The sequence below is a fragment of the Littorina saxatilis genome, linkage group LG2, assembly GCF_037325665.1.
Source record: "Littorina saxatilis isolate snail1 linkage group LG2, US_GU_Lsax_2.0, whole genome shotgun sequence".
In the NCBI taxonomy this organism is placed as follows: Eukaryota; Metazoa; Mollusca; class Gastropoda; order Littorinimorpha; family Littorinidae; genus Littorina; species Littorina saxatilis.
In genome coordinates, this window is record NC_090246.1 from 83,766,866 (window position 1) to 83,784,861 (window position 17,996).

At 40.4% G+C, this 17,996-nt stretch overlaps 2 protein-coding genes across 3 annotated transcripts in view; one reads left to right on the forward strand and one right to left on the reverse strand.

Annotated features, from left to right (window-relative positions):
• LOC138959943 (N-acetylneuraminate (7)9-O-acetyltransferase-like) overlaps positions 1-17,996 on the reverse strand; it is a 167,038-nt gene that overhangs the window by 31,457 nt on the left and 117,585 nt on the right. The window lies entirely within an intron of this gene.
• LOC138959937 (uncharacterized) lies at positions 976-17,882 on the forward strand. 2 transcript variants are annotated; one of them, XR_011453843.1, is made up of 5 exons: positions 976-1,172; positions 13,445-14,139; positions 14,411-14,590; positions 15,082-16,160; positions 17,074-17,882. XR_011453843.1 is itself a non-coding variant. In XM_070331617.1 (4 exons), exons 1-4 carry the CDS (start codon positions 1,170-1,172, stop codon positions 15,254-15,256), a joined length of 1,053 nt encoding a protein of 350 aa, XP_070187718.1. In that variant the 5' UTR covers positions 976-1,169; the 3' UTR covers positions 15,257-16,862. The 2 variants fall into 2 exon arrangements, 1 of the variants encoding a protein (XP_070187718.1); XM_070331617.1 differs by lacking the exon at positions 17,074-17,882 and having other exon boundaries at positions 15,082-16,862.

Consider the following 17,996-nt stretch of genomic DNA (forward strand, 5'->3'; position numbering starts at 1 on the left):
CTCGCACATTGAGTTGTATCATGTTGTTTTAAAGTATAACATGCTTTTTATAATGATTCGTGGTGGCCTCTTCACTTTATTAGGCGTCCAGGGTCCTAAATATTGTTGTGAATTTGTCTGTATTTCATTTTTGCTGAATGTCTATCAAAGCTAAGTCGCTCTAATTTGGTCTAACGGTTAACTAAAGAGAGAACAACTACCAAGCACAAAATTAAACTTCTTCGCAAGAAAACAAGCTAGCAATTAGCATGAAACAAAAAGTGGTCCATATTAGGGGGCCCTTCCCCTACGTGTATATTCTCGAATTTGGCGACATATGTAACAACCCCAAATTCATCGACTTCAATTTGTTTTTATAGCTTACAATTTTTGTCTTCGTTTGCTTCAATGTTCCATAGTTTTTTTCATTACAAAGTCAGCCCTATGTGTCTGTGATAAACGAATGAGAATGTTTCAAGCTTTACATCACACTAGCCAGGCGACGGTAACATAAGTATCGTTTTGAGGCATTCTCGGCAAGATTGTAGCGTTAATTCGGAGGTCCCAGCTATTTACTGTCAACATTCGCCACATGCCAGTGCACATCAGTCAATCGTGTTTGAAAAATAACCTGAGGCGACAGCAAATGCAACTCATTGCTGAGAATGGGTGTACGAGTACTAGCAAAGACTGGCAGATAATATCACGATAATGTTAAATGTTTATTGATTACATGCACGCTATCATCAGAGTTAATTAGTTTTTAATCAGCTATGGTTTCCACCATCTCCCCCCCAGCCCCACCCGCCATGAGCTGGCGATAGAAAAACATCGAGCCAAAACTCCAGGTAAATCTACTTTCCTTTCGTGCTGTACAATTATAGCTGCGGGGGGGGGGGGGGGGGGGGGGTGGTATGTTTGCTTTGTCGTACCATAGACCTATATTATCTAAATATAGGTCCCTGGTCGTACAATGCAGGAATTATGTCCGACTTCTGGTACCTTTGTATGAAATCCCGGTAAGCCCCTTGCGGCACTTTCCCAAATGAATAGACGCTTTACGAACACAAGACTTTTCACACGAAGTTAACTTTCGTTGTCAGTTTGTCATCGTTTAGGCAGAAGTGAACGGTTGGTTGTGGTTGAGTTCCGAACAAAAAACCTCAGGTACATCGATCCACACGGTGAAAATGGTAAGCTATTAATTTTCTTTTTCTCATTGATTGTTGTTGTTTTGTTGTTGTTGTTGTTGTTGTTGTCGTCGGAATGGGGGCTAGTACCGCGTAGCTGACTTAAAAGTAATAGATATAGAGGTTACAACACGAGTGAGTCCCTTTGATATTACCGCTGGGTCTTGACTGAAATACAAGCCATATAAAAAATCACGAGTGTTGTAACCTGTATATCCCCTGAAGATCTAAAAGACAAAGTGTGACGGAAACATCAAGCTTTAGTTGTCTGTTCAGATGAGGCACTGAGGGCTTAATCTGCACATACCTTATTCTAAAGGCACCATGTTGATCTATGTCAAGTCGGTGCATAATGGTGACTTGATTGCCTACTGCGCCGCGTGAAGAGCTACTGAGAAATACTCGCAAAATGCATTAAACAGCTTGTCCAGAGAACAATCGTAGTCGATGATGTACCGATAAGGGTGTGTCTACCGAGCACGCCTGTAACTTCACAAGAGCATAGCCTGAACGGACGGACTGGGTTTTTAACGATTGCTAGTTTGACTTCTGTTTTAGTTGGGAGAGCACGACTCTCGCGCAAGTTCTCAAAAGCGTGGTAACCCCTTGCACATCCGGTCGACAGGTACATGTGCATTTTGGAATGTCAAGAACGACAGAAAGTAGAGCCAGCTATGATGTATTTCGTGCACCCTTATTTATCCACTATTTTATGTGTTATAAGAGTGCAACAGTTACATCATAGATGTAACAAGAGAACAATGAAAATACAAGAAATATACCTAGAGTACATTTACAGAGACAAAGAGGGGAGGTCATGGGGGCCCGGTAGCTCAGTTGGTAGAGCACTGGACTTGTGATCGGAAGGTCGCAGGTTCGAATTCGGGCCGGGACGGACAGGGGTCAACTTTATGTGCAGACCCAGAGACGGAAGCCATGTCCCACCCCCGTGTCATCACAATGGCACGTAAAAGACCTTGGTCATTCTGCCATAAGTGCAGGTGGCTGAATACACCTAAACACGCAGACACCTGGGTAGCGCGACTCCGTTGCTGCTAGCTTTCCACTGGGAGGAAGCGACCCGAATTTCCCAGCGATGGGACAATAAAGTAATGAGAAATGAGAAATATATCTATATCAGCAGCATGATATCCTAACGAACACAAAACAACATCGATGTTTGTCTGGTAATTTAATTTGCCCGTTTTAAGGTGGCTAAAATTAAATCTGAGATCATCGTAAGCCGAACAGTTTTCGCGAGAAAGACTGCCTTTAACAATGTCCCAGATGCAATTACCTTACCTTTTTTCTTTTTTCTTTTTTTTTTTGACTTTTGGGAAGACGCTTAATTAAGGTATTAGAACACACCTGACAGTACGCTGGAGTAGCCTCCCTTCCCGGATTTAGAACGCGTTTCGTGTCGTAACAGATTATCCACTTATTAGCCATATCCGTATGCAAAATAATGAAATAAACATTAGGAAATGTCAGAAGTTTACAACTATCGACATTCTCTATCAGTGCAATAAAAAACAATCGTTAGAACTTGCATTTACGACATGTCGTGCGTGAGAACGTGTCACTGTAAACAAGCACTTCTTGCCTGGGCTGAAGAACCATACGAGTCAATCTAAAACAGACAAGTAATGGAAAGCAGTCTGCGGATAAACATAACAAACTGCTGATGAAAAAGTGTGTTCGTCCCTGCTCTGGATAAAAGACATTGGACTGATGACAACGTGGCAGCGTTCACGCGAACAGATTTTTTTCAGATTATCGCTTCTACATTTTATTGCACGTACTTGGGGCAGATCAGAATTTCACACTGGAAGATGACAAATTGGTCTTGTGAGTTGAGAACCACATGTTCTTTGCCGACAGAAATCACGATGGGACAAGATGCAGATTGTGTTGAAGAGATGTTTGCAGATTATCGCATCTACATTTTATTGCTCAGATCAATGCACGAAGTTGGGGTAGATCTGAATTTCGCAATGCCGGAAGACGACAAATCGGTCTTTTGAGTTGAGAACCACATGTTCTGGGTTGGCGGCAGAAATCACTATGGGACAAGATGAGGATTGTGTTGAGGAGGTTAATACTGACTGACTTTAGATGAAGAGTTCCTAGACCGGTTGGTTGAAAGTGACGGTCGGCAACGGTCGGACGGTCGGCAACGGTCGGCAACGGTCGGCGACAAAAAACAAGTGTTGCACCAAAACAAACCCTCTCTCCCTCTTTGATTTTTTTTATTTAGTCAAGTTTTGATTTTTATTTTGAGCGAGCGTCTGTTCACACGTGAATAATAAATCAGTTCACTCAAAAAGTTCACTCTATTGTATACCCGAGTTACGACGACAAAAAACAAGTGTTGCACCGAAACAAACCCTCTCTCTTTCTCTCTCTTTAATTTTTTTTTCTTTTGAGTGAGCGTCTGTTCACAAGCGAATAATAAAACAGTATGAGTCAATAAAACAGTTCACTCTATTGTATACCCGAGTTAATGACATACCCGGCATTGCCACGGTCTTTACTTGGCTACATTCTGTAACACTCCATGATAATGCCTCGAAGGAAACAGACGTGGCCATGTGGCATCTGCTGCGACGACACTGAAAATGGGAGTAGTATCGAATGTGAAGTCAGTATCATACCTCTCTCTCTCTCTCTCTCTCTCTCTCTCTCTCTCTCTCTCTCTCTCTCTCTCTCTCTCTCTCTCTCTCTCTCTCTCTCTCTCTCTCAATTACAAGAGCAATTCAGTGTGCTTTTCCAAACTCCAGCCTGGCATTGTGCACACTCCATCTGAAGAAAAATGTTGCCAGACACTTGAAAGACAAAGTTGGCGTTGCTTCCAGACAGAGGAACTTACTGATTCACCAACTCTTTGGAGCAGAAGGGCTATCAAACTCATCGGACGAGGTCACATTTGATGTCAGATTGGAAAACCTGACAACGATGTGGCCTGAACAAGACACACGCTATCTCAACAGGATAGCGCAGCAGATCCATGACCATGTCCTGAAGCTCCACTGAAATGGCCAACTACAAGACACGCATTGGACCAACAATAATGCTGAGTCGCTTAACCATACGCTGAAGCACATGGTTGAGTGGAAACCGAGAGAGCTTCCTGACCTGATCAATAAGCTGAGAACATTGGCCAAAGCTCAACAAGTGGAAATAGCACGCGCCATCATTGGCCGTGGAGAGTTTCAACTGGCTCCACACAATACGCACAAACTGCTGCAAGGAAACTTATGGGTTGCCATGACAGAAGTACAGAAAAGAAAGCACATTGCGACTCTCAGACAATCTGTCAGGCCCCCTGGTTCTGTTCAGAGCAGCTCATCATGCTTCCACGTCACTGGAACACCAACAAAAGGAAAGAAACCCGGCCAGAGGAAACGAAAAAGAGCAGAGAGGACAGCCACCGCAAAAAGGATGAAACTTGGAAATGAATAGTCACCCTCGAACCGTGAGGAAGAACCATAAAATTGTCCCCCTCCATCATCTTGTTTTTGGATGAGCAGCTGGCTGATTTACGGGAACTTTGCTCTGGGTAGAAAGTTGTCGTAAGTATTGATAAGACGTACAATCTTGGGGAGCTGCTGGTTACGGCCACAGGCCGACCCAACATGCTTTGGAATTTTTTGAGTCACTTGAGAAAAAGTGACTCTATGTAATCGGTCAGTGTTAGTCTGTCCGGCCGGCCGGCCGGCCGTCCGGCCGGCCGTCCGTAGACACCACCTTAACGTTGGACTTTTCTCGGAAACTATCAAAGCGATCGGGCTCATATTTTGTTTAGTCGTGACCTCCAATGACCTCTACACTTTAACGATGGTTTCGTTGACCTTTGACCTTTTTCAAGGTCACAGGTCAGCGTCAAAGGAAAAATTAGACATTTTATATCTTTGACAAAGTTCATCGGATGTGATTGAAACTTTGTAGGATTATTCTTTACATCAAAGTATTTACATCTGTAGCCTTTTACGAACGTTATCAGAAAAACAAGGGAGATAACTAGCCTTTTCTGTTCGGCAACACACAACTTAACGTTGGGCTTTTCTCGGAAACTATAAAAGTGACCGGGCTCAAATTTTATGTGAACGTGACTCCCAGTGACCTCTACACTTTGACGTCTGCTTTGGTGACCTTTGACCTTTTTCAAGGTCACAGGTATGTCTTGAAGGAAAAAAATTGAAATATCATATCTCTGAAACTATTCATCGGATTTGATTCAAACTTTATAGGATTATTCTTTACATCAAATTATTTACATCTGTATTGTGTTGTGAATAGCAATTTCTTCCTGTCCATCTGATGCCTCATATAATATTCAGAACTGCGAAAGTGACTCGATCGAGCGTTTGCTCTTCTTATTATGGTAAATTTGAAAAAGAGTGGTGTTTATATAGACACTTTTTTCATTGATGCTATAGGATAATTGTATTGATTGATTTCGTATGAACATTTTTGAATGTGATACCCCCTGACCCATTTACTCATAACAGGTTATACAATACTTTTATGCCGATAATTAAACCCCATGTATACTTGGAGGCTAAATTGTGACCACCGCCCCCACCTACCCCCCTCCCCTCCCCCAACCTCAGTTACAACTCCCCCCCCCCCCCCCCTTCCATATCCCCTGTCTTTTCAACATCCCACCCTACTGTCTATGTCTGCGTCTTGTCTAGGTATGTACGTGTGTATGCGCTTTGTTGACAAACTCGGTGTATGATGTATGCTATGCTGTGTTTAGGTGTATATAAAGGAAATAAAATGTTAAAAAAAAAAATTAAAAAAAAAAATAATAAAAAAAGATTTACTGATCATAGAATAAAACTTAAGTCTGGAAAAAAAAAAAAAAAAAAAAAAAAAAAAAAAAAAAAAAAAAAAAAATTCAGAACTGCGAAAGTGACTCGATCGAGCGTTTGCTCTTCTTGTTTTTGTCAGTGTTATAGTTAAATATAACTATAACACTGACCAAAACAAAATCCAAAGCATGTTGGGTACACATAACTCCTTCGTCGAAGAAGCAACGAGTCACCGGCGATCATCCTCGGCCCCATTTCACAGAATGACCATAAAATTAAACTAGATACTTAGGCTTACATCTGGCCAAGCCCTATTTAGCCTTAGATAATTAAGATTAGTTGACCTAAAATGACAGGAATGTTTTTTCCCATACCGGTAGCTTATTGTTAAGATCTGTACGATTGATGAATTAACAAACGTTGAACTTAGATTTTGTTTAGCGAATAAAGATTTTGCGTGTTACATTGAATCCCACAGTATGTGTTTGTAAACACTCTCTCTCTCCCTCTCTCTCTGTTGTTTTCCCCATTTGACCCCCTCTCCTAAGCCCCCTGAATCTCTCTCTTTCTTCTCCCTCACCTGACACCTTCTCCTAAGCCTCTCTCTCTCTCTCCCTCTCTCTTCTCGGTGTTGTTTTCCCCATTTGACCCCCTCTCCTAAGCCCCCTGAATCTCTCTCTTTCTTCTCCCTCACCTGACACCTTCTCCTAAGCCTCTCTCTCTCTCCCTCTCTCTTCTCGGTGTTGTTTTCCCCATTTGACCCCCTCTCCTAAGTTTGTAGTTGCCGACCGTCGCCGACCGTTGCCGACCGTCGCCGACCGTCGCCGACCGTTGCCGACCGTCGCCGACCGTTGCCGACCGTCGCCGACCGTCACTTTCAACCAACCCTTCCTAGACCTGGTTTTTGTAGAGAGGCATCATGATGATATCCTGTGTTTTTTTAACGTTCTTGGTGCCAGAATCGCACGAAGATCGAACTCTCGAAGAAAACAAGTTTATCGCTGAACATCGGAAATGTGAAAGTATTACTCTTCCTGTCTGATCAGTCTCCCCGTTAAATCTACAGGCTACATTATGTATCAGGTAACTTACCAAACCGGAGTGTGTGTGTCAGTGTCAGTGTGTGTGTGTGCCGGATTACCACCATTAACGCACCCTTTTGGACTTTTCTACGTAACCTTACTATGCCTGCTGTGACATTCACGAGGATTATTGTGATTCTTGGACAATCGTGTGCCTGTGCTGGACTTGCAGGAAGACAAACGGCGTCGGAACGTATACGTGCTGCCAAGTGTGCATGCCCAGAGCGCAGTGTGAACCGAGAGTGAATGTGTCATTGTGTGGAAGTTTTGCTTGATTGATTTATTCATGATTTAATTTGCCTTTTGGTTCAATAGAAAAATCTGTGTACGTTATACTTTGTATTTTGTGGTGTGATTCGCCCGAGTGCGAGACCCCCATCCCCGAACGCCTCTGTGGGTAGAATTGTATAATTGTGTGAGTAACGTGAGTGTGTAGATGAGAATGTGTAGATGAGAATGTGAAAGTTGCTTTGGACCCAAACACACACAGCAGACTTCAACGCAACAGCTAAGTTTCAGCCTGACAAAGAAATTCGAGTGACACAGCTAACTAAATGACACAAAGACTGAAAGAGACAAGACTCGCTATAGATAAATTTATTAAAAAAAAAGTAAAAAATGTGACAAAGAATATAAAATGATTGTTTTACCTGGTCTGGAATCTTCAGTAGTAATTGCATAAAAAAAGTCTGATATATATATATATATATATATATATATATATATATCAATTATCATGTTAACTTTTTCTTAAAATGGGTGCGCTAAATCCTAGTCTGTTTGTTTTTAATGGACTAAGCAATCCTTGGACTGACAGAAAATATGTATTTTAAAAATGTCCAGTTGCAAATTACTTATTTTTCTAATTGGAAGAGAATATACACTCTTTTGTGTTCAAATGGGTAGGGGGCGGGGGTAGTAAAAGGATCACAGTTCAAGATTGTGCGCGACAAGAGGTGTGTTTCTTTTAACTGTGATAAAGAGCGACAACTCAACTTGGTATCTAACACTATTTCTGAACACTGTAACCACTGTAACCACTTTAGCACTTTTAATTTATTTTTTCTGTCTTCCAAACTTCTTCTTCTTCTCCTCCTCTTCTTCTTCGTTCATTGCCTTAGACTCCCACGTTCACTCATGTTTTTAACACGAGTGGATTTTTACATGTATGACCGTTTTTACCCCGCCATTTAGGCAGCCATACGCCGCTTTCGGAGGAATTCCAAACTTCTAATTCAGCTTCAAAAAAAAGAAAAAAAAGGTGTTTTTTTTAATTCAACAGTTAAATCACTATGTTGGATATTCTATTTTGCTTCCCTATTTATCTTAAGTTTTTGATCATCTGATTACCTTGCTTTCCTATTTGTAAGATAATATGCACTCTTTTCTGAAAAATAGGTAGGGGGTGGGGGTAGTAAAAGCATCAAAGTTCAAGATTTTGCGCGACAAGAGGTGTGTTTCTTTTAACTGTGATGAAGAGGGATAACTGAACTTGGTATCTAACACTATTTCTGAACACTGTAACCACATTAGCACTTTTAATTTTGTTTCTGTCTTCCAAGCTTTAAATTCAGCTAATAAAATGAGTAAAAAAGTGGGTTTTTTCTGAATTCAACAGTTAAATTACTATGTTGGATGTTCTATTTTGCTTCCCTATTTCTGTTCTGAAGTTTTTGATCATCTGACTACCTTGCTTTTCTATTTGGAAGACAATATGCACTCTTTTCTGAAAAATGGGTAGGGGGTGGGGGAAGTAAAAGCATCACAGTTCAAGATTTTGCGCGACAAGAGGTGTGTTTCTTTTAACTGTGATGAAGAGGGATAACTAAACTTGGTATCTAACACTATTTCTGAACACTGTAACCACTTTAGCACTGTTAATTTATTTTTTTCTGTCATCCAAGTTTTGAATTCAGCTTACAAAATGAGTAAACAAGTGTGTTTTTTCTGAATTCAACAGTTAAATAACTCTGTTGGGTGTTCTTTTTTGCTTCCCTATTTCTGTTCTGAAGGTTTTGATCATCTGATTACCTTGCCTTTCTATTTGGAAGATAATATGCACTCTTTTCTGAAGAATGGGAAGGGGGTAGGGGTAGTAAAAGCATCACAGTTCAAGATTGTGCGCGACAAGAGGTGCGTTTCTTTTAACTGTGATGAAGAGGGATAACTCAACTTGGTATCTAACACTATTTCTGAACACTGTAACCACTTTAGCACTTTTAATTTATTTTTTTCTGTCATCCAAGCTTTAAATTCAGCTTATAAAATGAGTAAACAAGTGGGTTTTTTCTGAATTCAACAGCTAAATCACTCTGTTGGGTGTTCTTTTTTGCTTCCCTATTTCTGTTCTCAAGTTTTTGATCATCTGATTACCTTGCCTTTCTATTTGGAAGATAATATGCACTCTTTTCTGAAGAATGGGTAGGGGGTAGGGGTAGTAAAAGCATCACAGTTCAAGATTTTGCGTGACAAGAGGTGCGTTTCTTTTAACTGTGATGAAGAGGGATAACTCAACTTGGTATCTAACACTATTTCTGAACACTGTAACCACTTTAGCACTTTTAATTTATTTTTTTCTGTCATCCAAGCTTTAAATTCAGCTTATAAAATGAGTAAACAAGTGGGTTTTTTCTGAATTCAACAGCTAAATCACTCTGTTGGGTGTTCTTTTTTGCTTCCCTATTTCTGTTCTGAAGTTTTTGATCATCTGATTACCTTTCCTTTCTATTTGGAAGATAATATGCACTCTTTTCTGAAGAATGGTTAGGGGGTAGGGGTAGTAAAAGCATCACAGTTCAAGATTGTGCGCGACAATAGGTGCGTTTCTTTTAACTGTGATGAAGAGGGATAACTCAACTTGGTATCTAACACTATTTCTGAACATTGTAACCAGTTTTGCACTTTGAATTTATTTATTTCTGTCTTCCAAGCTTTAAATTCAACTAATAAAATGAGTAAAAAAGTGTTTTTTTTCTGAATTCACCAGTTAAATCACTATGTTGCATGTTCTATTTTGCTTCCCTATTTTTGTTCTGAAGTTTTGATCATCTGACTACCTTGCTTGTCTATTTGGAAGATAATATGCACTCTTTTCTGAAAAATGAGTAGGGGGTGGGGGTAGTAAAAGCATCACAGTTCAAAATTTTGCGCGACAAGAGGTGTATTTCTCTTAAAATTTGTGAAGAGGGATAACTCAACTTGTTATGTAACACTATTTCTGAACACTGTAACCACTTTAACACTTTTAATTTATGTTTGACTGTGTTCCATGCTTCAAATTGGGCTTCAAAAATGGATACATAAGGGTTTTTTTCCAAATTCACCTGTAAAATCACTATGTTTGATGTTCTATTTTGCTTCCCTATTTCTCTTCTTCAGTTTCTGATCATCCGATTGTTTTTTTGTTAACATATTCACAATACAATATCACAATTTCTTCAGTAGGGTTTGCGTGAAAAAATCTCATACCTATGCTCAAACTTCAGTCGCTATCTCAAAATTTTGCGCGACAAGCTCTATTCATTTTGTTTTTTCCTGATAAACAAAACACTGAACTAACATAAAAACAAACCTTTAAAACTGCCTAACCACTTTGAAATATGGCCTCAGGTGTGAACTCCAGCCTTAAGCGTGCCCTTTTAATCGATAAACAATAACATTATATAACACACTTGGTATCTGTATGTTTAAATGTACATTAATCTGTGGCACAGCACATTTAACATTTACTTTTGGCGCGAATTCTTACAATACATAAATGGACAAAAATGTATTAATCTATGCGGTTGTGTCTGCGGTGTCAAAATTTGCGACATCAACATAATCATGAATCCACACACACACATACATATGCATATGCACATATACTTAATCATTTTCATTTACAAAATACTCAAACGTCTCAACCCTAATTCGCAATTAAACATTATATTTAAATCAATAGGCCTACCATATCTAAACTTGCTGATACACATTTTTGCTATCAACAAAATATGATTTATAATTTTGTTTGTTGGGGTATGCATTCCTGGTAAATAACCAAACAACACATCATGTTATGTTAATATAACATTTTCTTTCGTATTAACAAAAATACATCTAATAACATGTTCCCAAAATAACCTCATTTTTCTACATTTCCAAAAAAAGTGCTCAATATAATCTATTTCGTTACAAAGACTACACAAATTATTTTCTTTCAACTTCATCTTGTGGAGTAAAATGTTTGTGGGGTAAATATTATGTAATATTTTCCATTGAAGCAACTTTAATCTTTCCTCGCTTGTACATTTAATTGCCAAGAGCCAATATTTCTCGTCAATGGAAATATTATATTTATGTAACCAGAATTTTACAGAGCAGGGTACGCTTGCTTTTCTAGTGCATTTGTTAAAATAGCGCGGAACTGTTCGGGGAAGGTTTTTTTTAACAGGTCTTGTAGACAGGGCCCAGATTCGTCGCTGGCGTTTCCGTTGGCTGTGTCCTCTCGCAGCGCACGCGCGCGGAGGGCCGTGTGCAAAGCATTATACTCAAAAAGCCGTGTGGCGCTATAACCAACAATGGTACAAATCTGTTCATACTGGACAATATTACCGTCTATCCATATATCGGGGTTGCAGTTGATTGAAAACAACACAGACGACTTCCAAGAACGTCATAATAATGTCTTGGAACTAATTTCCAATTTTGAAAATCTGTTTGCTGTAGCCTAGCTGCCCAGCATAACAAAAAGGATGTCTGCATATCATGCATGTTTATCATGTTAATACCGCCCATTTCTAATTTATCACACAAAACTGTTCGTTTAACCTTCTCAAAAGCTTTAGTGTTTGAATACTTACGTTTCCACAGAAATTTAAAGAGGATAGTGTTCAGTCTGTCAAGCACTTTTGTCGGAGCAGAGAGTGCCTGAAAAACGTATATCAAAAATGTTTTAATAAATGCACAATTTACCGCTAATACTTAAATTTCTTCTTGACCACATTCCAACAATTCTTTCAATTCTATCAAAACGTTTTGACCAGTTTTCTTCAATGTCAGAAGCAACAATATCATTCCTAAATATAATACCCAAAATCTTTAACTGTTTTGTCCATTTTATATTACAACATTGTTCTGGGCTGTTCTTCATGGATCCCAACCACATTGCTTCGGTTTTATTTTGATTCAAATTTAAATTTGAAATATACGAGAACTGTTTTACTATCAATAATACCTGTTGCAGGTCGTGTTTGTCTTTGAGAAACAGTGTTACGCCGTCTGCATACATTGCCAGTTTTAACACATATTCCATGTTTCTCTCTCGATCAAATGATGGAAAATTCAGTCCTTTTATGGTCTGATCACTGCGGATTTTAATGGCTAGGAGTTCAAGGCCAAGGACGAAGGCCATCGGAGAAAAATTACACCCCTGACGGATCCCGGTTAATACGTCGAATTCCTCGGAAATCCAACCAACGTAATTAATACAACTTGTGGTATTATTCATTAATACTTTTACCCAATTTAAAAAATTTCCACCAAAACCAAATTTTTTAAATGCCCAAATCATATATTCCTTTGATATTGAATCAAAAGCTCGTGCAAAATCCAGACCAAGGAGAATGCCTGGCTTATTATTACAATTCATAAAATCTGTTACATCATCAATTAATCGAATAATATCACTCGCTTTTCTACCTTTAATGAAACCAACCTGGTCCTCTGATATAATACTAGAAACAACAGACCCAAGGCGATGTGCCAGACATTTTGCAAATATTTTGTAATCAGTATTAGTGAGAGAAATGGGTCTCCAATTATTTAAATTATCTCGTGACAGATCCTTTCCTTTGTGAATTAAGGATATCACCGCCCTTTTTACACCCCCGGTATAGGGGTGTGTATAGGATTCGGTCGATGTGTTTGTTTGTTTGTTTGTTTGTGTGTTTGTGTTCGCATATAGATCTCAAGAATGAACGGACCGATCGTCACCAAACTTGGTGAACAGGTTCTATACATTCCTGAGACGGTCCTTACAATAATTGGGACCAGTCAAACACACGGTTAGGGAGTTATTGGTGGATTAAGATTCTACAAGGACTTATAGAGGGACATATTAATGGTCAAAGGGAAATAACCTTCTCAGTTGGTGGCAGTGAGAATGGTAAGGACGGGGGTGTTTTTCCTACCTCGGAGGAATTTCTTGTTTGTGTAGGAGACATCTCTCCAGCTTGAAAAGATGCGCTTAAGGAGGCAAACACCATATCCTTCACTTTAGATTACCTTACCTTACCTTACCTTACCTTACCATACCTTACCATACCTTATCTTACCTAGCTTACCTTACCCTACCTTACCTCACCTTACCTCACCTTACCTTACCTACCTCTTTCAGTCGTATCGACCACGTGGAGGAGGCTATGCCGATCAAAGGTCTCAAGGGGGGAGAGGAGGCCAAGGCTCTTTCGCCTTCAGGAATCAAGAGTTCCCAAACGGCTTTCGCTTTCAACCGTCTTGTCCAACGCAGCAAGAACACTTCCAACGACCGTACCTGGGAAATCCACGACCTCAGTGGCGTCCATGGGTAGAAAACGCTGGACAGCCGAGAGTTCCTCAGAGTTATAGCCAGTTTGACTCTCCGTACTTACAACAGGATGCCAGAAATCCTGACTGGCTTCGGATAGGTCCTGGAAATCCTGACTGGCAACAAATAGGACCTGGAAATCTTGAATGGCAACAAAATGGTATCCCAAATCCTAGTGGTACCCCACACAGTATGTCAGCAATGGAACAAGAATCCGCGTTACCGCTGAGCTTGAGTGCGCCAACAAATCTAGAAAGATACAAACTTTTTGAAATACTGCTAACGTGTGGCGTAGAAACTTACGGAAAGAAGTACTTGGCCATCTACTGGCTACACTTTGGAAGCGAAGAAGGTGAAACCATGTTGCATTCTCCTCTGTTTGAGAACGCCAGCAGCCTCCACGCAGAGGAAGCCCTATTAAAATATCTGCGGAATCAGCTGCCTGTCACAAAGAGAGAAACACTCAAGTCCATCATTATCATGCAGAACGCTAGCCCTTGTTCTGGGTAAGGCATAATGATATATATTTTGTTGAATCAGAAATAGTGCAAAAATGGGTTGTTGATTGAAGTGAATAAGTGCATTCTTCTATGTTTTGAGCTGGACGAATCTTAATTTGTATGAATTTAAATGTATAGACTGCTTAACTTTCCAAAGCGTATCTCGTCAAACTTGATTTGCAAGTCATTGTTATTCATTGACTTTTTTCTCCTCCTCCCAATTAGATTATTAGTAATGTTCATTTGTGCTGATTATTTTTGCGTTATCTATGCAAAGGTGCGCTAAGGGGTACAGAGAAGAACTTAAGACCCTGGTGGACTCTGGTGTTGAAGTCTCTGTGGTCTTTTCGTCCTTCCACTGGATCCGACGGCTGTCTTGCCGACATCAGGGGCATAGGCACCGACTGGTTCCCATCTACAGCCACGAGCAGAACATCGAAGGACTGCAAAAACTTCGGTGAGATTACCTATCATCATCGTCATAATCGTCGTCGTCAGCATCATCATCGTCGTCATCATCATCATCATCACCAGCCACGAGCAGAACATCGAAGGACTGCAAAAACATCGTTGTTGTCAGCATCATCATCATCGTCATCATCATTATCATCACCATCGCCATCGTCATCGTCTGCATCACGATAATTTTTTGTCGTCGTCGACATTAATATCGTCATCGTCATCCCAGATATAGATTCCTCTGTTTTGAATTTGTATTCACCTCCCCTCCCCCGGATGTCCAACATCGTGAATATTTGTGTAATGTGTTATCTAGGTCACGTGAAACAGGTTTTTGCTTGAGTTCGTGCCCTATAGTTGCTTATCCTTAATTTTGAGTCTAATCGCCTGGAGCTAATTGCTGGGATTCGCGCTATAGAAAAAAATATTTATTATTACTATTATTAACATTCTGTTAAACCCATAATTATTTCATTTTGGTATTTGCAGCGATGCAGGAATTGCAGTTAGAACGACACAGTACGAAGACTGGAGAAGACTTTGCAGTGCGCTGCAAGTACCACCTCCCGACTACCTCTGTGCACAGGAACACTACCACAGCTCGGCACGAGGCCAGGAGGACACCAGTGTCCATTACGACCTTGAGCATATTCTCACGGGTTAAACCCCTCGTCCGGAAATTCAGGGTTCCTGTGTTTGACTTTGCTGATTTCTGGAGAACCACAAAAATGTGGTAAAAATGGAGCAGATAACCACCGGACGAACAGAGAGAGAGAGAGAAAGAGAGAGTCAGTGAGAGTCAGTGAGAGAGAGAGAGAGAGACACACACACACACACACACACACTCCACCCTCCCGCCCACACAAACGTTTGTTTTTCTTGGTTACTTATTTGGTATTTCCACTCCGAGCTCTTTAAAAAGCAGGAGTTCTTTCAGGGTGTTCCCCTTCGCCAATGGCAAGTACGCTGTTCACACACTGAGTTTTTTTTTATACCTCGGGGTTGTTTCTGTGTCAAGTCAAGCTGTACTGAAGGCAGAGTTATAAGGGCTGGTGACCTAACCCAAGGTCATTCTATCCACTTCCTTCCGGTTTTGTAGTTTTAGAACGTTTCCACCGAAAGGTTGATCTTACTATGAAGACAACGGTGGCAAGTGGGCGAGGAAGAAACGTTTATTTGCAGTCCAGATGCAGCAGGCTTGGGAATTGTTCGCCGAAAGGCAAATTTTCGCCGAATTTTTTTTTTGTTCCGCCGAAAAAGCAAAAGTGTCCGCCGAAAAAATAAATGGGGGAGGCAAAAATGGTTCTAAAAACTGAATTTAATGGCAAACTTGGAGCTTACATGACACCAAATTGCACCATTTGGGTTCTTTGGAGAAAACAATTCCGGGGGGGGGGGGGGGGGGCATGCCCCCGAACTCCCCTAGCAGGGCTAGGCGCTTCGCGCCGTCGACTTTGCCATTACTTACAAATTTTCAGCCTTTTTTACTTTTTTCAATTCCCATGCCTGTGCAGGCTTCGCTTACCTGGTTCATCCCACTGACACGCACACACTCACTCATGTGTGAGGCAGACCTGTTTACCAGTACGATTTGGGCGTATTTTGTACGCCAAATTATTATCAGTACGCAAATACGCGACACACGCACAAAATACGCATAAGAACAAGTCTAGAATACGTTTTCCGGTGTTGGTGTGCTGATTACGGGATGGTACAACTGATACCGGTTTCGGTCGAAGGGAGATAACCATGACAGCGAGTCTTCAGCTGTGGAAACCTTGTTCAGTTGTTGGCACAAGCGATCGTCAGGACAATCGTGGGAAAATGAAGCGGTAAAATGTGCCAGTTTCGGATGACTGTACCAAGTTTAAACAGCAGAAGCAGCAGATTTTCTTGGAGAAATATAAGAAAGAGCCAGGAATTGTGGAGTCTACTATGGGAAAAAGTCATGCACACTGCAAGTATTGTAAATCAGATTTCTCCGTTGCCCATGCTGGGAAATATGACATCGAACGACACCGCAGTTCCAAAACTCACATGGACAAGGTTGCTGCAAAGAAATCCGCTGAAAGCTGCCAAGGAATTATGAAGTTCATTCCCGCAAAGCAAATCCTGCCAGAAGAAAAGGCTGTAGTCCGTGCTGAAGCAATGTTTTCTGAGATGATTGTAAAAATGAACTTGCCACTGTCAACCGCAGATGTTATTTCACGAACTTCATCTTTTCATTATCAATCTGCTTGGAAGACACTGGTTATAATGTTATAAACTGACAGGTAAATAAAATTGTTTTATCCCTGTTGTATCGGAAGGAGTTAAATTCTGAAGATGTTCACAAGACATGCTATTCTTACACAAACACGGTTGCACCCACGCGTACGTTTTCCCTAGCCCATATGGCTTTGCTTGCAAAGTACACCAAATACACTCAACTTTTTGAAAAAGTACTCTTGCCTCAGGTTTAGGGTAAACAGGTCTGGTGAGGACTCACACACACACATCAAACGACAGAACGATAGACACGTATGGTGCTTTATATGGTGAAGTATATTCATACTAATTATACCCTTACAATTTTGTTTCTAATCATGAACTTAAAAGGCAGCATATATTTATTCATCGTTCATTTTACAAAAAATAGTGATAGTGAGTGCTTTCAATAGATCTGTGTGTGCTGTTTCAGCTGTAACTGACTACAATCGAGTGCAACGAATCACATATTATTACGTCGTGTACTTGTTTATTGTCTGCTTTTGTATTGAAATTAAAGGTTGTTTTAAAATATATATATTGTGTCAGATTCCAATTAACCCTCCTTACTGCATGTGTGTGTGTGTGTCTGTCCGCTGTACTGATTCATCAACGAAACAGGAAGAACATTATGAAATGCATGTGACATGCGCAACATGACTAATTCGTATGCATGCACTGAATATTCAGTGTCGACTACATGTGTGCGTTTATATGATGTGTTGTGACGAAGCAGGCAGGAATCTTATATAAAAACTTGTACACAGTGTATATACAATGAGAGCTTAACATTTTTGCACAGCAATCGTGTTTTAAAAATAACCTAAGGTAACAGTAAATGCACCTCGTTGCCAAGAATGGGTGCACGAGTACGAGCAAAATCTGGCAGATAATATCACGATAATGTTAAATGTTTATTAATTACATGCACGCTATCATCAGAGTTAATTAGTTTCTAGTCAGCTATGGTTTCCACCATCTCCCCCCAGCCCCACCCGCCATGAGCTGGCGATAGATAAACATCGAGCCAAAATTCCAGGTAAATCTACTTTTCTTCACTGTTCGTGCTGTCCAATTATAGCTCAGTGCAACCATACACGCGGGGGGTGTTATGTTTGCTTTGTCGTACAATGCAGGAATTATGATCGACTTCTGGT